The sequence below is a fragment of the Neoarius graeffei genome, chromosome 14 (genome assembly GCF_027579695.1).
Source record: "Neoarius graeffei isolate fNeoGra1 chromosome 14, fNeoGra1.pri, whole genome shotgun sequence".
In the NCBI taxonomy this organism is placed as follows: Eukaryota; Metazoa; Chordata; class Actinopteri; order Siluriformes; family Ariidae; genus Neoarius; species Neoarius graeffei.
In genome coordinates, this window is record NC_083582.1 from 76,895,118 (window position 1) to 76,917,597 (window position 22,480).

The window sequence follows — 22,480 nt, forward strand, 5'->3', positions numbered from 1 at the left end:
ACTGGCAAACAGACAGAAAACCAAAGGGTAGACAGACAGACAGAAAAATAGTAGACAGCTAGACAGAGAACAGACATCAGACAAACATCTAGACAGCCAGCCAGATGGACAGACAGACAGGCAGACATACAAAAAGAAAAAACAGACAGACAGAACAAAACAGACAGACAGAACAAAACAGAGTAGACAGACAGACAGACAGAACAGAACAAAATAGACAGAACAAAACAGAGTAGACAGACAGAACAACACAGAGTAGACAGACAGACAGACAGACAGACAGACAGATAGTAAACACACAGACAGAAAACCAGAGGGTAAACAATAAGACAAACAGACAAAGAGCAGACATCAGACAAACATCTGGACAGCCAGCAAGAAAACAGAAAAAAACAGAAAGTAAACAGACAGACAGAAAGACAGAATGGCAGAATGACAGACAGACAGGTGGAGGGTTGTATTGCGGCTCGGTCAGCGCATCACTCACTTGGACCTGCTCTTCTTGACCTTGAGGCCTTGGCTGGAGGTGATGTTGTGCTCCAGGTGAGACAGCGAGTGTGTGGCCGTGTGATGACTCGCAGAGCCGTACGCAGGCAGAGTTCCAGAGATGTGCGCTTTGGTGAGGCCGTGCAGTGCAGGAGCGCATGGCGAGGGGTTCAGTGGGCCGTTTAGAGCCTCTAAAAGAGACACGGCCTCAAATCCCTGGGGAATGTGTTCAGCCGCCTGAAACAGACGATCAGCAGCAGCTGGATTATTCACCACACCCACCGCAGGGACCGTACGCACTCTTTATTAGAACAGACATCCCGCTGACCAGGACATCATTTTAGACACACTCGTGTATACAGTCACACAGATTTAAACTCGTGGTGCTGGATATATTATCTCTGTTCTTTACGACGTAAACAGTAGCTCAGGAAATCAAGTACAGCATGGAGGATGATCCTCCTGAAAGCAGGTAGGTTTACAAAAGTGGTGGTGTAAATAACATTGATATACACGCTATAAAATACATTTTATTTACATATTTACTCCAAGTAGCAATATTACTAACTCCTAATTAATAAACTCAGCATGACTAGCATGTAACATGAAACACAAACTGCATCTGCATATCGAGTCCACTCCAGAATTATTGGCACCCTTCATGAAAATGAGCAAAACTGAATAATAAATACAGAGTTTAAATATACAGTACTGTGCAAAAGTCTTAGCACCCCTATATTTTTCATACAAACTTTGTTATAGATTTCTATTTTATGACTTCTACATTACTGAGTCAAAACATTACAAAAACATTTTAGAGTCCAAATGTCTCATCTCATCTCCTCTAGCCGCTTTATCCTGTTCTACAGGGTCGCAGGCGAGCTGGAGCCTATCCCAGCTGACTACGGGCGAAAGGCGGGGTTCACCCTGGACAAGTCGCCAGGTCATCACAGGGCTGACACATAGACACAGACAACCATTCACACTCACATTCACACCTACGCTCAATTTAGAGTCACCAGTTAACCTAACCTGCATGTCTTTGGACTGTGGGGGAAACCGGAGCACCCGGAGGAAACCCACGCGGACACGGGGAGAACATGCAAACTCCACACAGAAAGGCCCTCGCCGGCCACGGGGCTCGAACCCAGGACCTTCTTGCTGTGAGGCAACAGCGCTAACCACTACACCACCGTGCCGCCCCAGAAAATTAAATGTTACAGAAAAAAAGTTTGTATCTGAGCAGCATATTCCATAAGAGCACACTTTTCAGATGAAAAAAGAAAGCATAATGAAGGCTGCTGGGTTTTGGTGTAAAATGAAGAAGTGAGTGTGACAGTCAAAGTGTCCAGAAGAACTGTGGCTGGTTCTGTAAGATGCTCAGGAAAACCTACAGATCATTTCCGCATAAAACTGCACTCACTGGACCTCAGACGGATTTTTTTTTTTAAAGAAAAGGGTCGTCTCACACCAAATACTGATTTTGTTTCATTTATTATGGCTTACTTATAAAATGTATAGTATTTTTTAATGTTGAAACATTTAATTTCATTACTTTTTAAGCCATTTTTGGTCGACAGCATTTCTTTACATGTGCTGAGACTTTTGTACAGGACTGTATGTGGATGCTGCATATGGTAGTTTTATTTGAATACAGTATCTTTTCAATTCATAAAACGGTGTTTTGTGTAGTGCAGTTGATGGGTTTTTTTTCCGGAACAGTGGTTGAAGAAGTATTGGCATGCCACACTGTTAATATTTGATGATGTCTCCTCGAGAAAGAAACACAACACTGTGCCTCTTCCTGTAATGTCCAGCGAGGTTACCCACCCAACCACAACACACATCAATTATGAATCACAGTTATAGTTAGAATCACGCGTAGTGATGTTCAGACGATGTATTTTTTATGCATTGCTCTCAGGAAGGTTTTTCCCCGCTTGCATCTGTAACAAACAGCTTGCTGGAAACTAATAGTTGTCTCCTTTTCATGATGGAGAATAACTCTGGAGCTGACTGATCTCGTATAGCAGACGGCTGTAAAGTGAAACTGTGTCTCTGAGTGCATTAGCTGGGATTTGAAACGATAGAAAGCAGACGGCTGTAATGTATTTTGTAATTCAGTGTACTGAAAGGCTTTCGGGGATAAAGTGCAGGTTTGCTTCATTACCGAATGCTCCTCAGAGTCTGACGACTGCGAGGTGATGGCTGGATTGAAGCCGGTGGTGGAGATGGGACTTAACTTCCTCCTCAAAGCTCGGATCTGCAGCAGAGCTCGAAACGCTGTGCAAAGCATCGAGTAGCAAAATGCACTTGAGTGAATAAAAGCAGGTTCAAGCTCTGTTTAGTTTTAAACTCTATGCCCCTAAAGAAGGGATAGCTCAGAGGTTAAGGGTCAGTGTTAAGAACCACTGTATTTCATTCCATGCAAGGCATTGCAATAGATGTTGAGAAGGCGTGTCCTTACGCAGACGGCAAATCGGGCAGCAGTTGGCTTGGTAACGCAGAGTGTCTGCGCAGGCGTTGCACAAGCACAGGTGTCTGCAGGGAAGGATGAGTGTGTCGCGCACATCAGACAGACACACTACACACTCCGCGCTGTTATCGCTGATCTCATCGTCAGCCACCTGCTGGACCACAGAACACATTTTACATTCTGACTAGTGAGAGATATTTTGATGTTCATACAATACAGAAAGACTGAAAATATTAAAATTAAAACAATTAGAACATACAGTATTTACTGGAAATAATGTTTTGGAAATAGTAGAAATGGTCTATTTAAGAGTGTTTACTTAAAATAATTTCCCATAAGTTTCCCACTGATCCGTTTTCCAAAAGAATGACTTACTTTAGATTCCTGGCTGTTGTATTTGTTTTCAATGCCGTAAATCTCCTGAAGTAGGTAACTAACGCCGTCCACCTGAAGCACCAAGAAAACCTTTCCATCAGAACTTAAAAACAGATGCTGAATTCACAATTCACATATTTACAAGTTACATGAATGACAGCGTGGTATACATTTTATTTTAATAAATACATTATCAAGAAGTTGAATGGATGGATTTATTTGTCGTCATTTCTTAATTTATACAAGAAAACTGAATTAACTGATCATTAATAAAACCACGACTTCTTAGTTAGCAAGCTATGTGTTACTTGCTTCTATATACGCTATATGGCCAAAAGTTTGTGGACACCTGACCATCACATTTATATGTACTTGTTAGCTCATCCGGCCGACAGGTGATGAGTTCATGCCATCATGTGTTGTCTGTCATCTGGCATCCACCCGGCGTCGTCCACACTTCACAAAAATCGCTTCTTCTCTCTTAATTCTTCACAGATTTTATTCTTTTTGGTAAAAAGGTAGGTCTGCCTGGGGTGCATATAGCTTCTATGTTAATTTGCATAATTGTAATTAATAATGAAGAAATTGATTAATTAATCAATCCCTAACGAGCAGTTTCCACATAAATCGCTTCTTCTCCCTCAATTCTTCACCAATTTTGATTCTTTCTGGCTTGAAGGTCGGGGTACCTAGGGTGCATAGAACTAATACCCAGATTTGCTTCATTACAATTATTAATGAAGTTATGGACTAATTAAGCCTTAATAAGCAGTCCAACAAATATCGGTCAATTCCTCACCGTTTTGGATTCTTTCTGGTAAATAGGTCCTAGGGTGGATATCGCTTGTATATACAGGTAGTGGTCGACTTATGACCTATGCGACTTACGACCGATCGACTTTACGACCGTCTGGTTATGACTGGCAAGTGTTTCCCAGCTGAGATAGCTGAGCGTACGACAGTTTCCGCCCCAGCTCCCGGCACATGCGCAGTCTCTCTCTCGCGCCCTCGCGCACTCCGTCATACAGTTTCCGCCCCAGCTCCTGGTTTATGAAACGACCAAATGCTCCCGCCAGCCCGAGCGCTGCAACAGCTGATGATGACGTAGACGACCCACAGCCAAGCACCAGTGATGCCAACGGTCACTAAGTTTTGTATTTTGCTATGTTTTACATTTGTATTTTTGTATGTTTCAAACTAAAATGTTTTCTATTTTTCACACCTGTATTTCATATTTTTTGTTTTGCACATATTAAACGAATTGTACTGTACGCAGTGTAGTATGCAGTGTTTGACTTAAACCAAATAATGAGCCAAGGTAATGAAATAAGAAAATGTTGATAAAATAAGACTTTAAGATGATTACAATATCATTACACATCACAATATACTTACGTTCATTTAACACAGGCCGACTTACGACCAGATCGGTTTACGACCGGTCAGTCGTAACCAAACGCAGTCGTAAGTCGACGACGACCTGTATAGCTTGTATATAGTGTATATAGCTTACACCCTTTATTGCGCAAGGTGGCCCACTTTAGATCGTTCCTTCTGGACTAGACGGGGTGGAGTGAGCTACGCCCTCATTGACAGTCTCGTTAAACATCCCATTCCAGATTTAGTCCCTCCACTCTTCTGGGAAGGCTTTCCACTACATTTTGGAGTGTGGCTGGGGGGATTTGTGTTCATTCAGCTACAAGAGCATGAGTGAGATCAAGCAGTGATGTTGGGTGAGGAGGTCTGGGGTGGAGTCTGAGCTCCAGTTCATCCCAAAGGTGTTCAGTGGGGTTGAGTTCAGTCAGGGCTCTGTGTAGACACTCGAGTTCTTCCAGTCCAACCTTGACAAAACATATCTTCATGGAGCTCGCTTTGTGCACAGGGGCATTGTCATGGTGAAACCAGTTTAGGTCTCTTAGTTCCAGTGAAGGAAAATCTAAAAGCAACAGCATACAATTGTGCAAGTTCAGCTTGATGGCAACAGTTTGCAGAAGACCTACATATGAGTGTGATGATCCGGTGCCCACAAACTTTTGGCCATACTCATTTATGGCTGCATCTCTCCTGGGGCATAGGACGCCAACAAGCTCTCTCCAGCCGTCTCTGTCCTGAGCCAGTCTGTCCAGCTGACCCCAGGTGTAGCCCATCATCTTCTTGGCATCTGCCTCTAGGTCACAGTGCCATGTGTTCCTCAGCCGGCCTCTCCTCCTTTTCACTTGGGAGGGTCCATGTCTGCATTGTTTCCCGGCTTCCTACATGGTCCTAACGTTCCATGTCCCCATGGTGATGGTGGCCCTGGTGGAAAGGATGGTGGCTGGCTGAGTGGCTTCCAGATGTTTTCGGCTTTCACCACCCAGTGTCATACAGTGGTGCTTGAAAATTTGTGAATCCTTTAGAATTTTCTATATTTCTGCATAAATATGACCTAGAACATCATCAGATTTTCACACAAGTTCTAAAAGTAGATAAAGAGAACCCAGTTAAACAAATGAGACAAAAATATTATACTTGGTCATTTATTTATTGAGGAAAATGATCCAATATTACATATCTATGAGTGGCAAAAGTATGTGAACCTCTAGGATTAGCAGTTAATTTGAAGGTGAAATTAGAGTCAGGTGTTTTCAATCAATGGGATGACAGTCAGGTGTGACTGGGCACCCTGTTTTATTTAAAGAACAGGGATCTATCAAAGTCTGATCTTCACAACACGTTTGTGGAAGTGTATCATGGCACAAACAAAGGAGATTTCTGAGGACCTCACAAAAAGCGTTGTTGATGCTCATCAGGCTGGAAAAGGTTACAAAACCATCTCTAAAGAGTTTGGACTCCACCAATCCACAGTCAGACAGATTGTGTACAAATGGAGGAAATTCAAGACCATTGTTACCCTCCCCAGGAGTGGTCGACCAACAAAGATCACTCCAAGAGCAAGGCGTGTAATAGTCGGCGAGGTCCCAAAGGACCCCAGGGTAACTTCTAAGCAACTGAAGGCCTCTCTCACATTGGCTAATGTTAATGTTCATGAGTCCACTATCAGGAGAACACTGAACAACAATGGTGTGCATGGCAGGGTTGCAAGGAGAAAGCCACTGCTCTCCAAAAAGAACATTGCTGCTCATCTGCAGTTTGCTAAAGATCACGTGGACAAGCCAGAAGGCTACTGGAAAAATGTTTTGTGGATGGATGAGACCAAAATAGAACTTTTTGGTTTAAATGAGAAGCGTTACGTTTGGAAAAAGGAAAACACTGCATTCCAGCATAAGAACCTTATTCTATCTGTGAAACATGGTGGTGGTAGTATCATGGTTTGGGCCTGTTTTGCTGCATCTGTGCCAGGACGGCTTGCCATCATTGATGGAACAATGAATTCTGAATTATACCAGCGAATTCTAAAGGAAAATGTCAGGACGTCTGTCCATGAACTGAATCTCAAGAGAAGGTGGGTCATGCAGCAAGACAACGACCCTAAGCACACAAGTCGTTCTACCAAAGAATGGTTAAAGAAGAATAAAGTTCATGTTTTGGAATGGCCAAGTCAAAGTCCTGACCTTAATCCAATGGAAATGTTGTGGAAGGACCTGAAGCGAGCAGTTCATGTGAGGAAACCCACCAACATCCCAGAGTTGAAGCTGTTCTGTACGGAGGAACGGGCTAAAATTCCTCCAAGCCGGTGTGCAGGACTGATCAACAGTTACCGCAAACGTTTAGTTGCAGTTATTGCTGCACAAGGGGGTCACACCAGATACTGAAAGCAAAGGTTCGCATACTTTTGCCACTCACAGATATGTAATATTGGATCATTTTCCTCAATAAATAAATGACCAAGTATAATATTTTTGTCTCATTTGTTTAACTGGGTTCTCTTTATCTACTTTTAGGACTTGTGTGAAAATCTGATGATGTTTTAGGTCATATTTATGCAGAAATAGAGAAAATTCTAAAGGGTTCACAAACTTTCAAGCACCACTGTAGGTCCTCCAGCTGAAGGTCCATCTTCTCCCAAGGCCAAGATGTTCACTGAGTCTCTTATTAGTGTTTCTGTAGCAATGGTTTTTTTTAAACAGGAAGGGGTTGCTGGCCCTTCACCCAACCCTCCTTCTTTCGCAACCGCGCTTGGGACCGGCCATAGTGGAGTTTTTGGCCATATAATGTAGTTTATTACCCAAGCATTACAAAAATTATTATTTACTCTGGTTTTGAAGTCCAATAATAACTGCTATTGTGTTTTTTTTTTGACTATTAGCTGAAATTAAAATGGCTTTGAGTGTAACTTTATCTATGATGAAACCAACTTGGCCACAGTGATACTAAATCATCATTTTAAGATTTTTTAAAAATAATTTTGAGGTGCCAACCAAAAAAATCTGAACGTAGTACACAGCGTAATGGCAGAAATGCTTCTAGTATGACTTTACTGTCTTCTACTTGTTGTCATTAGTGATATTCAATAGATTGAACAGATTCATCACGGTAAATAATTGTTGGTGAGTGTTGTATTTCTAGTTTGCAATCATTTCCTGGCTGTATAATCCAAAAAAAAAAGTTGTAGAAAGTCTAAGATAATTACAGTCAGAGGTCTTACCACTTGCTTCTGCTTCAGTGGTTTCACACAGTAGCTGCCGTCCATGTGCTATAAAAAGAGGGAAGGTTCAAGTCATTGCACATGCTTTGGTATTTCCCAATTCCAAAAAAGTTGGGACGCTGTGTAATCTGGAAATAAAAACAGAATGAGATAATTTGCAAATCATGGAAACCCTATATTTCATTGAAAATAGTACAAAGATGGGGCGTCGTGGCTCAGGTGGATAAGGCGCCATACCATAAATCCGGGCGACCCGGGTTCGATTCCGGCCCGAGGTCATTTCCCGATCCCTCCCCGTCTCTCTCTCTCCCGCTCATTTCCTGTCTCTACACTGTCCTATCCAATAAAGGTGCAAAAAGCCCGAAAATAGTACAAAGACAACATATCAAATGTCGAAACTGAGAAATTTTATTGTTTTTTGAAAAATATATGCTCATTTTGAATTTCATGTCAGCAACATGTTTCAGAAAAGTTGGGACAGGGCAGTGTTTCCCACAGACCAGGTAGCAATTTGTGGTGCTCCACTGTGCCGATGAGGGAATCGTGCGCGGTGGTGTCGTGGCGGTCGGTGGAGTCGGTCATTGGGGTGTATGCAAAGTGTTTACAGCAGGCAGTGTTCAAACACACAGTATTTTTCTTCAGAGTCACCTGCTGGGACTATTTTAAAGCTACAAGAAGCATTTGAGATTATTCAGTTCAATCTAAATTCTTTTAAGTTCTTTAAGAGAAGACAGCTGAAACAATTTTTACCAGAACCCTGCCTGGTTTCATTCCTCGACCCAACTTTACATTACAGGGCAGGCCATTAGTTTGCTGGGCTTGATGTTGGTGGAAAACATGTCTTTTAAATTTATGAAAATTACTCACCAAAATTGAAGTTAAAGTTCAGTTTTTACTAGAGATGCACCGATTGCAATTTTTTGGGCCGATTCCGATTTTCCATGGAGTGTGACCTGCCGATACCGATTTTGGCCGATTCCAATTTCATTTTTTCAAACCACTTCACAGTACACACAAAGACTATTTTCTTTTTATCTTTTCTTTAATAGAACATTCTGCCAGATTTTCAGTAATAAATTTTCAACACCTCAAAGGTTGAAAACAAACAAAAAGAAATTCTTTGTAAAATCTTTCTTCATGTTTGGTATTAACTTATTAATTCCTCATCTCATCTCATTATCTGTAGCCACTTTATCCTTCTACAGGGTCGCAGGCAAACTGGAGCCTATCCCAGCTGACTACGGGCGAAAGGCGGGGTTCACCCTGGACAAGTCGCCAGGTCATCACAGGGCTGACATATAGGCACAGACAACCATTCACACTCACATTCACACCTACGGTCAATTTAGAGTCACCAGTTAACCTAACCTGCATGTCTTTGGACTGTGGGGGAAACCGGAGCACCCGGAGGAAACCCACGCGGACACGGGGAGAACATGCAAACTCCACACAGAAAGGCCCTCGCCGGCCACGGGGCTCGAACCCAGGACCTTCTTGCTGTGAGGCGACAGCGCTAACCACTACACCACCGTGCCGCCCTTATTAATTCCTGAAATAGGAAATTCACACAAACATTTTTTTTCTTTTCCCATCCAATATCTGGCACAAAAACAACTTCCCCCTCATATATTATTCGCCTACTGCTATGGAACACACTTTCATAAGCCTATTTAGATCTGAAAACTTATGCCTTATAGAACAACCCATTTCTTCATTCAGTATCAAAATACAAAAATAATTTCCAGTCATACTTATACCATAGCCATTCTATCATCTTTGTCAAATGTGTATTTGTAGAGTAATTTCCAATGGAATCAAGTGCAACCAAGGTCGTAAAACAAACAAAAAGACACATTTTTTTCTTTCTCTCTTTGTACAAATCTAACTAGATGTTTGGTAATAGGCTAACGGATTAATTCCTGTAATGGGAAATTCACACAACCACAAACATTTTCTTCTTTTCACATCCAATATCTGGCACAAAAAAAATTCACTATATTTGGATATATAATATAAATCAAATATAAAAAATAACAAAAAAAATTCACTATATTTGGATATATAATATATCCAAATATAGTGAATTCTTTTTTTATTAACGGCGCGCGCGCAGGAGCTCGTTAGGCGCGCAGGACTGACACTGTTCTGCGCAAGCGCAACACAATCGCACTAGAAAGCATGTTCAAGCTGCCAGTGGAGCTGCAGTCTTTTAGTTGCGAATTACAAGTATTTCCACTTTCATCTCTATGTGATACACAAGTTTTGATCGGCAGAAAATCGGCATATTTTAATTTTGCCCGGCTGGTCGCCGGTCATGGCCGATCACGTGAAAATCGGCCGATTCCGATCGGCAGCCGGTCAATCAGTGCATCTCTGTTTTTTACCTTAGTTTTTTGCCTTTTTGGTGGTGATCTTTCAATCATTCTTTAGTTGACATTCAAGGAATAAACTGTAAAAAACAAGCTGGAGGTTTTTATTTTAAATATTGAACTCAACACTTACCTCAACCAATACTAAAATGAAATAAATAGTATAATGTAACAAAATAATAATAAAATATCATAAGATGTAAAAAACCACTTAAAGTAACACCAAGGCAACTAACAATAATGAAAAGCATTACCCTAATTGGTGCAAAGCCTGCATGCCCTATCAGAACATTTAATTCTGCGTGGCTTCCTGAAAAAACCCTCCAGTGCCCTATCGTAAGGGAAGTCATTGCTGAAGCGAGATAAACGGGATAATGCAATAAGGCCGGTTCCTCGCGTCAAGCTGCTACTGTCTGCATCAGAATTGGTTTATAGCCTGACTCAGGGATGTCCGTTTCCTGTAAGCCAAGAAGGCTATGATAAAGCTCATCAGGAGCACGACGTAGGCTACCTTTTAAAATAAGGGGTCGGAAGGCGAATCAGGAAGGCTGCGTTATTTTTAATTAGCCTAACAGGCCTACTTGCAGTCCGGGTATATGCGCACCGGCAGGCCTGTGGACACGCCCCTCTCTCTCTGTGTGCCCACGTGAGTGAACGAGAAGAAAGAGCACTATGAATGAACGGAACGATATGCAACGGAATTTTTTTTTTCAAAATCGCGAGTCTGATTGTGTGGCGATAGGAATCCATTGTGTGGCGCTGCGCAACACAATGGTCTATGTATGGGAAACCCTGCAGGGGCGTGTTTACCACTGGGTTGCATCACCTCTACTTTTAACAACATTCTGTAAATGTTTGGGAACTGAGGAGACCAGTTGCTGTAGTTTTGAAAGAGAAATGTTGTCTCATTCTTGCCTGATATACAATTTCAGTTGCTCAACAGTTTGGGGTCTCACATCTTTGTAGTATTTTGCGCTTCATACTGTGCCAAATGTTTTAAATGGGAGACAGGTCTGGACTGCAGGCAGGCCAGTTTAGCACCCGGACTCTTTTACTACGGAGCCATGCAGTTTTAACATGTGCAGAAAGTGCTTTTGCATTGTCTTGCTGAAAGAAGGAAGGCCTTCCCTGAAAAAGATTTTGTCTGGATGGCAGCATATTGCTCTGAAATGTGTTTATCAGAATCAGAATTTATTGTCATTGTACTAAGTACAACGAAATTAAAAGCTAACCTTGAAGTGTAAGACCACATAAAAATAGAACAGACCAAAATATACATACACACACACACACATATGTATATATATGTGTGTGTGTGTGTGTGTGTGTGTGTGTGTGTGTGTGTGTATAAATTCAGCATTAATGATGCCTTCCCAGATGTACAAGCTACTCATGTCATGTGCACTAATGCCCCCTCATACCATCACAGTTGCTGGCTTTTGAACTGTGGTGTCAGGTGTGTGAAGGAGAAGCAGATGTAAGTGCAGATGTTTTTATTACAATACAGTGCAATCTAAAACAAAACGTGCATGAAACATACACAACAAGCAAACAGTCCAAATCGGCAGGCAAGGTCGTCAACGAGAAAACAGGCAAGAGGTCAATGGAGGCGTGAACAGGGTATTGGAGGCAAAACGAGGACGAGAACTAGAAACGAGAACAGGAGTCGAGAAACCAGAAAAATCACAAGGATGGGAAACAAGACTCGGTAATGCACACTAATGTGGCATAATACTTCGTCCGGCATTACCCTTGGTGCAGTCCTTAAATAACCCAACATAGTTCACTGATGAGGACAGGTGCGCCTTGTTAACAGCGCGAGTGCCGGAGCTCATTTCGCGCGCATGCAGCTCAAGGTGCGCCTTCAGGTGCACATGCCAAGGCGCGCAGGACTGACAGAACCCCCTCCCAAAGAGCTCCCTCTGGGAGCAAAAATCCATAATACTTGGCCCCAGTGGACATTCAGGCTCAGGGTCTGGACATAACTTGGGTTCTTGGCTAGGAGTAGGCTTGACTCGGGCTCTGTGGACAACGAGGACTCGGGCTCTGGAGACGACTCTGGCTCTGGCTCAGGCTCTGGAGATGGCTCGAGCTCTGGCTCGGGAGACGGCCCAGGCTCTGGCTCGGGCTCTTGGCTGGGCTCAAGCTTTGTAGAGGGCTCTGGACTGGGTTCAGGTGTCATAGAGAGCTCTGGGCTGGGCTCAGGCATCGTAGAGGGCTCTGGAGCAGGAATTGGCTTTGTAGAGAGCTCTGGAGCAGGAACTGGCTCCGTAGCAGGCACTGGATCTGGAGCAGGCACTGGCCCAGGAGTGGGCTCTGGCGCTGACTGTGGTGCAGATTCTGACGCTGGCTGCGGTGCAGGCTCTGGAGTGGGCTCTGGCATGGGAGCAGACACTGGCTCTGGCACAGGAGCAGATGCTGGCGCTGACTCTGGCTCTGCCTCTGGCTCAGGAGCAGGCACTGGCACGGAAACAGGAACAGGTGCTGCCACGGAAACATGAACAGGTGCAGGAACAGGAACAGCTGTGGGAACAGGAACAGCTGCGGGAACAGGAACAGTTGCGGGAACAGGCTCTGGCTGAGGAACCAGCTCAAAAGAGACAGCCAGCTTTGCTGTCTCTATATCAGCCACTGGGGGGAGCTCTGGGGCAACAGTCTCCTCAGCTGAGTTGGCCACTGGAGTGGTTGTCTTTAGGAGGCGCTCTAGAGCAACGACCTCCTCCACTGCGTCAACCACTGGCCTGATTGGCCCTCCCCAAAAATTTTCAAAGGGTTCCTGCTTAACTAAGGATTTGTATATGAACTTGAGCATAGCAAAGAAAGTCTGAGAGTTACTGAGGCACAGGTGTTCCACCCGAATTAGATAGTCCACCCATCTGCATGCTCGTCCAGCAGTGAACGTGAGGATGAAACTCACCCAGATGGGTTCGGGTGGCTTGGGCTCTAGGAAGTCTTCACAGAGAACCCAACACTGGATGCGGAATCCAGCCGAGTGATATTCTCCTTCGTAGGGCGTAGGAGGGTGAGCATCGGTACGTCGCCGGAAATATGCAGTTAGCGGCAGGGACAGGGAAAACCAGAAGCGGCATGGAATCGCGTATTGATAAGCCTCTGCGACATCCATTTTATGGCGAAGTATTCTGTCAGGTGTGCGAAGGAGAAGCGGATACAAGTGCAGATGTTTTTATTACAATACAGTGCGATCTAAACAAAGCGTGCATGAAACACACACAACAAGCAAACAGTCCAAATCGGCAGGCAAGGTCATAAACGAGAAAACAGGCAAGAGGTCGATGGAGGCGTGAACAGGGTATCAGAGGTGAAACGAGGACAAGAACTAGAAACAAGAACAGGAGTCAAGAAAACAGAAAATTCACAAGGACAGGAAACAAGACTCGGTAACGCACACTAATGTGGCATAATACTTCACCCGGCATTACCCTCGGTGCAGTCCTTAAATAACCCAACATAGTTCACTGATGAGGAGAGGTGTGCCTTGTTAACGGCGCGAGTGCCGGAGCTTGTTTGGCGCGCGCGCAGCCCGAGGCACGCCTTCAGGTGCACACGCCAAGGCGCGCAGGACTGACACATGCACTGATAACCAGCCGGATGGTCCCTCTCCTCTTTAGCCTGGAGGACGTGGGGTCCATGATTTCTAAAAAGAATTTCTACTTTTGATTCTTCAGACCTCGGGACAGTTTTCCACTTCGCCTCAGTCCATCGTAAAAGAGCTCGGGCCCAGAGAAGGGGGCGGGGTTTCTGGATATTGTATATATCTGGTTTTAACTTGCATTTGTGGATGCAGTAATGAAGACGATGGTTTTCTGAAGTGTTCCTGAGCCCATACAGTGATTTCCACTACAGACACGTGTCTGCTTTTAATGCAGTGTCTCCTGAGGGCCTGAAGATCACAGGCATCCAGTGTCAGTTTTCAGCCTTGTCTCTTGCATACAGAGATTTCTCCAGATTCTCTGACTCTCTTAATGATATTATGGACCATAGATGATGTGATCCACAAATTCTTTGCAGTTTTACATTGAGAATGTTACGTTATTCTTAATTGTTGCACCGTTTGCCCACGCAGTCTTTCACAGAGCGGTGAACCCCTCCCCATCTTTACTTCTGAGAGACTCCGCCTCTCTGGGATGCTCTTTTTATACCCAATCATCTTACTGACCTGTTGGCAATTAACCAAATTAGTTTTTTTAACATTACACAACTTTTTCAGTCTTTTGTTGCCCCTGTCCCAAATTTTTGATGTGTTACTGACATCAAATTCAAAATGAGCAGATATTTTTCAAACAACTATAAAATTTCTCAGTTTCAACATTTGATATGTTGTCTTTGTCCTATTTTCAGTGAAATATAGGGTTTCTATGACTTGCAACTCTTCACATTCTGTTTTTATTTATGTTTCACACAGTGTCCCAACTTTTTTGGAATCGGGGTTGTACTTGTATTGAATTTATGATGAACCATTTCATTCTGTGAGCTATACATGACACATACCTTCTCAAAGGTGGCGAGAAGAATGTGAGCATGTCCTAAATGTTCTGTCGAAAAAAATGAATGAGCATACAAATCCAACCTGTAGATTGGTGTGCAAATGTGAGGCATTAATATAAAGATAATCAGCAGCAACTCGACTCACCATCTCCTTCATCCACCACCGCCTGAACCACCATGGGGAAAACTTCTTTATCCACGTCGAATAAAAGCTGAAAGATAATACACTCGCATCAAGAAACTCTTTGTGTGTGTGTGTGTGTGTGTGTGTGTGTGTGTATTGAAAAGCTCTGATAGGATTCTGTGAAATGAATAAATGTGAAAGTCAGAAGGCACACGCTTCAGCAAACAAACTGACTGATTGGGAATTGACTCTCCTGAGTTTTTTCGCCAGTTTCCACAATCCCACACTAAAGTGGAAAATCCCGTAATAAAATGGAAATCAACTTTCTGAACTGAATTTAACTGGCACTGAATTGCATGTGTAATAGAAAGTACATCAAGTGTAAAGTACAAATCAATATGTCAATGTTTTTCTTCGTATACTACAGCAGTGCTCTTGAATTCTTGATTCTGATTGGTCAGATTAATTTTCTGTAACAGTAGCTTAGACAGTAGTGCCAGCTGCAAGGCAAATCACAGGTTTATCCAGTATTAATCAAATCAAATCAAGTTTATTTGTATAGCGCTTTTAACAATAAACATTGTCGCAAAGCAGCTTTACAGAATTTGAACGACTTAAAACATGAGCTAATTTTATCCCTAATCTATCCCCAATGAGCAAGCCTGTGGCGACAGTGGCAAGGAAAAACTCCCTCAGACGACATGAGGAAGAAACCTCGAGAGGAACCAGACTCAAAAGGGAACCCATCCTCATTTGGGCAACAACAGACAGCCTGACTATAATATTAACAGTTTTAACAGGTATAACCCTCAACTGTCCTCATGGGGCCGTCCTTCACAGGAGTGGGGCGATAAAACTCCGACCAGACACAGGGCACCAGGATGGATCAAGCAGGTCCGAGGGGCAGAAGAGGCCAGCATCTCAATCCCAGGATCAACATGTAACTCAGAGGGACAGATGGGGGGGGGGGGGGGGGGGGGGAGAAAGAAAACACGTTGTTAGGTATGCCCTAAAAATGACAAGTATTAAATCTGTGTGGTAGGCTCGCAGAGACGAGAGTCTTTACATCAGGCATAACACACAACAATGGCATGTTAATATGGTAAAATATATCATGACCTGCTCTGGCTGGATGCTTGATTGGGTGATGGGAGCACACTCCTCAGCAATGAGGAGATGCAGATGGGACCCTTAGGGCTGGCCAAGACAATTCAGTTACATTTCACCGGGTCTGGGACATGCGACAGAATGTCTGACGGCCGATTCCCTGCAGGCTACGATAGCCAGTCGAGGTCTCCACCCTCTCCACCAAAAGATTTCCTGTTGACTCCATGTAACTCAGAGGGACAGATTTGGGGTGGGGGTGAGGGAAAGAAAACACAGGTGGTTAGGTATGCCCAATGTCACCTGAATAAGTAGGAACAGTCTACATATTGCACCGAGTACAAGCAGGGACTCCGGCAACTAACTATGACAGCATAACTAAAAGGGGAGAGCCAGAAGGTAACACAGGCATGAGGGGCCCCGGGACATAAAGCAGCAGCCACTACACCGTCAACAAACTCGAGTGAGCAAGCGAGTGGGGACTGACAGCATCCATACATCCCAGTTTACCAAAACACTCTATGTCTGAGGATCCTCCAGATCTACTCCTTTACCTCATAAACACCATTAACACAAGGCTTGACTAAACAGATATGTTTTCAGCTGTATTACACTGCAACCCTGTTATAACAAACTCCTTGTTGTCTGTGAAGATTCTCAGTCATGCAGGTCATAGTAAACTGTGGGTGGGTAGAAGAGAGCAACTGGACTTGCTTGAAGATTCTTGAAGACATTTCACCTCTCATCCGAAAGGCTTCTTCAGTTCTGAAGAAACTGAAACTCCTTGTTGGATGTCCAAATAGTTTCTTATACCGAAACGTTCGTAATACTGAAACGGACCCGCTTGTCACACCAAACACTTACGTTATATGCAACATTTTCAGCACATTCTCCTTATCATGAATTTCTCCTTCCAAGTCACGATCACAGTTCACTCAGTGCGTTTACATGCACATCCAAATCGAGCTACTGTCGGTAATCAAGCAAAGGGTCCCAGCAGGGGTGCCAGAGAAATCCAATCCTACATGCACACAAGGAAATCGAGCTACTGTGTGAGGTATATTGTGCACCCGAGCCACAGGTGGCGCTACACGCCCCATCGTGTTGGTACACTTCCGGTTGTCGTCATGAAGAAGAGCTATTCAAGAGTATAAACGAAGTTATCAGTTCCGTGTTCACAAGAAGAATGACGATGAGGACAGCAACCAGGGCTTAATTTGAGCCGGAACATGACGGAACAAGATCCGTAACCTCCGTTGTTGGATCCGGCAGCTATTTTCATTTCATTCGGTGTTCCGGCAACTATTTAAATGGATCAGATCACCTCTGTGACCATCACAAAGGGAAAAAAATCAAACAATAAATTAAATAAGTAAATAAAAATTTGTTTAGTGTTCGGTTTTGATTTTGATATCTGTTGTTGATTTCTCTCCTATGACTTCCACAAAATCTATGTGAAAGGGGAAGAGGGAGGGACATGGGGTGTATACTTCCGCTCAATAGAACACTGGGGTTTTTGTAGCCGTTAGCTTGCGCTGTGGAAAAAATGGCAAAAAAAACAAGAAAGCTTACTAAAATGTTTAAAATGAATTCTCCAACTTGTTTTGTAAACCCTTTATTTCTTAACTATTACCTGAATTGATTGCACTTATGTTTGCTGGCACTCCTTTTAAATTATTCTCTTTTTTGGGCTTTTTCCACCTTTATTGGGTAGGACAGTGTAGAGACAGGAAATGAGCAGGAGAAAAACAGGGAGGGCTCGGAAAATGACCGCAGGTCGGAATCGAACCCGGGTCCCTGGATTTATGGTCTGGCATCTTATCCACCTGAACCACAAAGTCCCACTGGCATTGCTTTTAAATACTGTACTTAAATCCTTAAAATGAGTCATTTAACTCGTCTTGTGTGATCTGATCTCCAATGGTGAAATAAACCGGTTGTGATGAGTACAGTCTGTTATTTTAGAAGATAAATTTAATATATAATTTAATATTTAGCCTAATAAAAAATAATATTTTGTAACATAATATCACGACATATTACTGTCTGTAACTGTTCGTCACTAAAGCGTTTTCTAAGATCACAATGTCTGACATTATTATTATTTTTTTTTTACACACACACAATAAGCGCGTGTGCATAAAGTTATAGTAAACCACCCCCCGCCTTTTTTTTTTTGAGTCGCCTGAAACACCTTAGCTCGGCTGAAATTGAACCGAACTGGATTTCTCGTAATCGAGCTACGCGACCTAGATTATGCGATTGTAGCCGAGCCACTTAGTGCATGTAAACCCTATCGAGCTACGGAGTCGAGCTACTTACTTCAGCACTGCCCCTTCCGGAAGTGACGAGACCACAAGCGGAAAACACAACAGCCTCGGTCGGCATGACAACAGTAGTAGAAACGTGCACTACATGCTCATTCAGCTTAAGGAGTTGAATATATATATATATATATATATATATATATATATATATATATATACTGTATATATATATTCAACTCCTTAAGCTGAATGAGCATGAACTCTATCTCCTCATTGCTCCAGAAGTGCACGTTTCTACTACTGTTGTCATGCTGACCGAGGCTGTTGTGTTTTCCGCTTGTGGTCTCGTCACTTCCGGAAGGGGCAGTGCTGAAGTAAGTAGCTCGACTCCGTAGCTCGATAGGGTTTACATGCACTAAGTAGCTCGGCTACAATCGCATAATCTAGGTCGCGTAGCTCGATTACGAGAAATCCAGTTCGGTTCGATTTCAGCCGAGCTAAGGTGTTTCCATGGCATTTAGAACTTCGATTTCAGTCGAGCTACGGCAGAAATTCGATTTTCTCTATGTGCATGTAAACGCACTGACTGACTGAGGCCCTGTCCACACGGCAACGGATTCAGGTGAATCTCATAAAATTGTTTATCGTTTCGGCCTGGCGTCCACACGGCTCCGGCATTTTGGGTGCCCCAAAACGAAATCTTTTGAGAACGGGTTCCAGAGTGGAAGAATCTGGCAACGACCCCGTTGTGAAGTCGTCTGGATGAGTAGAACGGATTTGTTTACGATGACGTCACAACCACATGACTGTGAGTGCTTCACGCCGGGTAGAAGTGTAACGAACTTGATGTGAGTTGTCAACAAATCCTATAACTTGGTTCATGAAACGCGCTTACAAAATATTTTCACTGTGAATATTTATTGTGTAATGGTGCAAAGTGAGAGAGAGAGAGAGAGAGAGAGATAATAGCCCTTAGGGCAGAGTCTTTAGTCCAAGCACTGCGGAAGCAGTACCAAACCGCGCACCGCCCGTGCGCTTTCCAAAAACAAAAACAATCCCGCCAGCAAAAATAGGGAAAAAAAAGGAGTGATCTCACCTCTTCAGATGTTGGTTTAAGTCCGACAATACATTCCTCAAAAAGGGCGTAGAAGAACAAAGTAATCCATCAACGTGTAGCATTCAATTTATTCTGGACCATTAAAGAATTCTGGAGGATCTCAGAATGTTGGCGTACCGGCTTCCATCTACCCCCGTTCATTCCTCTTTCCGCATCTTTCGTTTTACGCTACTGATTAATAATCAAAACTTTATGTGGCTGATGCTACAGAAGAAGGGGTTTATGCGCATGCGTCTACTTCTTCTATTGTTCTGGTGTCTCCGATGGGACCGTCTTACAGCGCACGTAGAGGTGTGGCATGTGTATTGCATCGTTTTCAGCAAGCGTTGCGTTGCCATATGTACCTGATATTTTACTGATCCGTTGCCCATGTGGACGCGATATTTAAAAAAAAAAAATCTCATTGCTGTTGTCGTGTGGATGTAGCCTGAGTTAAAGGATCATGAATGGAGGTGATGATTACTTCATCTGTTATGGAAATGATGGAGGTTACCGCTGGACTGTTGTCAGGGTCCACCCACTGACTCACTGTTTTCTAAATCATCACTATTCAGTTCATTCATGTGTTGCAAATCACTGATTAGGTCATTTCTGTCATGCTGTGGGGCTGGGCGGGGCACGGGGTATAAAAACACCAATGATACACTTTAATTAGGAGTTAAGTTCAGCAGTAACAGCAGTCATTTCATCCTTTTATTGATCCCTTGATCACCGTTCTCAATAATGGTTAGTGACTGACGCCTAAGCGAGGCTCGTTGAGCCTTTGTTTTATGGCAGTAAAACGTATTGTTAACTCGACTGCAGACTTGATTCCTTATCGTTCGTCTCTGGTGGGAAGAGGAGCGCATGGCTCAGGCTACATCCACACGACAACGGCAACGAGATTTAAATAAAAAAATATCGCGTCCACATGGGCAACGGATCAGTAAAATATCAGGTCCATATGGCAACGCAACACTTGCTGAAAACGATGCAATACACATGCCACACCTCTAGGTGCGCTGTAAGACGATCCCATCGGAGACACCAGAATAATAGAAGAAGTAAGGACGCATGCGCATAAACTATTATGCACGAGACTTCATATTAGCCACAAAGTCAGAAAAATCTGTTCGTAAAATTACATTATAATGACCAAATACAATGAAAAGTATTTTTCCAGTCTCACCTGTGAAAGGTAATCCCATGTGATCTCGTTTGGACGGTAAACCTGTTGGTACAGTTAAACGCAGCACATGAATGAGGCATCTTTATTCTCCGCTTTGACCCATCCAATATGGCGGCGAGGATGACGTATGATTCTACGCGGAAGGCGGCGTCTTTAATGGTCCGGAATAAATTGAATGCTACACGTTGATGGATTAATTTGTTCTTCTACGCCCTTTTTGAGGAATGTATTGTAGGACTTAAACCAACATCTGAAGAGGTGAGATCGCTCCTTTTTTTTTCCCTATTTTTGCTGGCGGGATTGACTCTGCCCTAAGGGCAGAGTCTCTCTCTCTCTCTCTCTCTCTCTCTCACTTTGCACCATTACACAATAAATATTCACAGTGAAAATATTTTGTAAGCGCGTTTCATGAACCAAGTTATAGGATTTGTTGACAACTCGCATCGAGTTCGTTACACTTCTACCCGGCGTGAAGCACTCACAGTCATGTGGTTGTGACGTCATCGTAAACAAATCCGTTCTACTCATCCAGACGACTTCACAACGGCAACGTTGCCAGATCTTTCCACTCTGGAACCCGTTCTCAAAAAGATTGCGTTTTGGGGCACCCAAAACGCCGGTGCCGTGTGGACGCCAGGCTGAAACGATAAACAATTTTATCAGATTCACCTGAATCCGTTGCCGTGTGGACAGGGCCTCAGTGTGTGTGTAAGCAGATGAATGAAGGATGTAATTGCAGGAAAAGAGTTTATTTACAAACAGGCAGGCAAACAGTATTGTTTGTGGAGCGAGGCACAAACAGAACAGTGGAGGCAAAGACGAAAGGCAGAGTCCAAATACACAAAATAAATTAAAACCAGAAAGGCGATACACTGATATAAAGCTTGGTAATGTGAGACACTTGGTATAGCGCGTATACTTCACCAAGTCTGTGTGTTTACAGAGTCCTTCTAAGTGCACGCTGTGATTGCACTCTAATCCAGAACAGGTGCATGGTACTGTAATTAGTCCTAATGGAGCTCCACGCTCCAAGCGCCAATGCATGTGGACATGGCACGGTGATGTTTGGGGTTTTTTTGAAGACTCTGATTCATTGTCATTAAAGACAGGGGACACAACCTTAGTTTGCTATCTGCGAAAGTTCGTAGCAAAAGAGTTCATTATAGCGGAGTTGCAGTATAATTCGCTCGATCTAAAATGTTATCGTTTCTATAGTAACCACTCATTCACAGAGACTTGTATGGAGGAAGCTCCATATCATCTAAAATTAATAATAAATGTGCTATTATTTAACAAAGAAAACACCCACAGTAACTGTTCACATGGTGACGTTTTCTGGAAGGAGATGTTTATTTTACATTATAGGCATTTAGCAGATGCTAAGGGTCCGGTCCCACAACACCGAGAACTATAACTATACCTGTAATAACTCCAGCTCTGACTCTCCCTCTGCCTGAGTTTAGTTCCAGTCTGGAGCAGAAACACCACAACGACAGTATAATCCCCACTATATCATCACTCGGTCCCGACACTCAGGGAAATAAACACATGCAACTTAGGAATAGTCATGGAAGTTTTTTCGAAGTAGTAGCACATTATTCCGAGTCATACTGTACAGCTTGGACTTCAAAACAACCCATGCACACACTCCGGTGGTCGATAAAATACAGATAGGTCACAGATTACGGAAATATAATTTTAATAAAAGGATACAAAATATGTCGTGGTTACGGATTTTAATACGGACGCATCACGGATGCTAATAATTTACGGATTGGTCACGGACATTTCAGCATATTACAGATTGGTTACTGATTTCATACGGATGATGCATCATGGATAAAAAATTAAGAAGTCTAAAACAATTAAATGTTTGGACTACCGAAGTTCATAATTAAAATAT

At 43.2% G+C, this 22,480-nt stretch overlaps 1 protein-coding gene across 9 annotated transcripts in view; it reads right to left on the reverse strand.

Annotated features, from left to right (window-relative positions):
- Nucleotides 1-22,480, reverse strand: part of rnf157 (ring finger protein 157) — a 76,409-nt gene that overhangs the window by 25,640 nt on the left and 28,289 nt on the right. For 5 of the 9 annotated variants that reach the window (XM_060940340.1, XM_060940333.1, XM_060940335.1 and 2 more), the window contains exons 6-12: nucleotides 14,943-15,009; nucleotides 14,801-14,844; nucleotides 7,908-7,970; nucleotides 3,338-3,409; nucleotides 2,954-3,116; nucleotides 2,657-2,769; nucleotides 488-723 (exon numbers count right to left, since the gene is read on the reverse strand). In XM_060940340.1, coding sequence (XP_060796323.1) covers nucleotides 488-723; nucleotides 2,657-2,769; nucleotides 2,954-3,116; nucleotides 3,338-3,409; nucleotides 7,908-7,970; nucleotides 14,801-14,844; nucleotides 14,943-15,009 — 758 coding nt within the window. The remainder of the gene's footprint in view (nucleotides 1-487; nucleotides 724-2,656; nucleotides 2,770-2,953; nucleotides 3,117-3,337; nucleotides 3,410-7,907; nucleotides 7,971-14,800; nucleotides 14,845-14,942; nucleotides 15,010-22,480) is intronic. The other 4 variants (XM_060940337.1, XM_060940338.1, XM_060940336.1 and 1 more) reach the window with 3 other exon arrangements.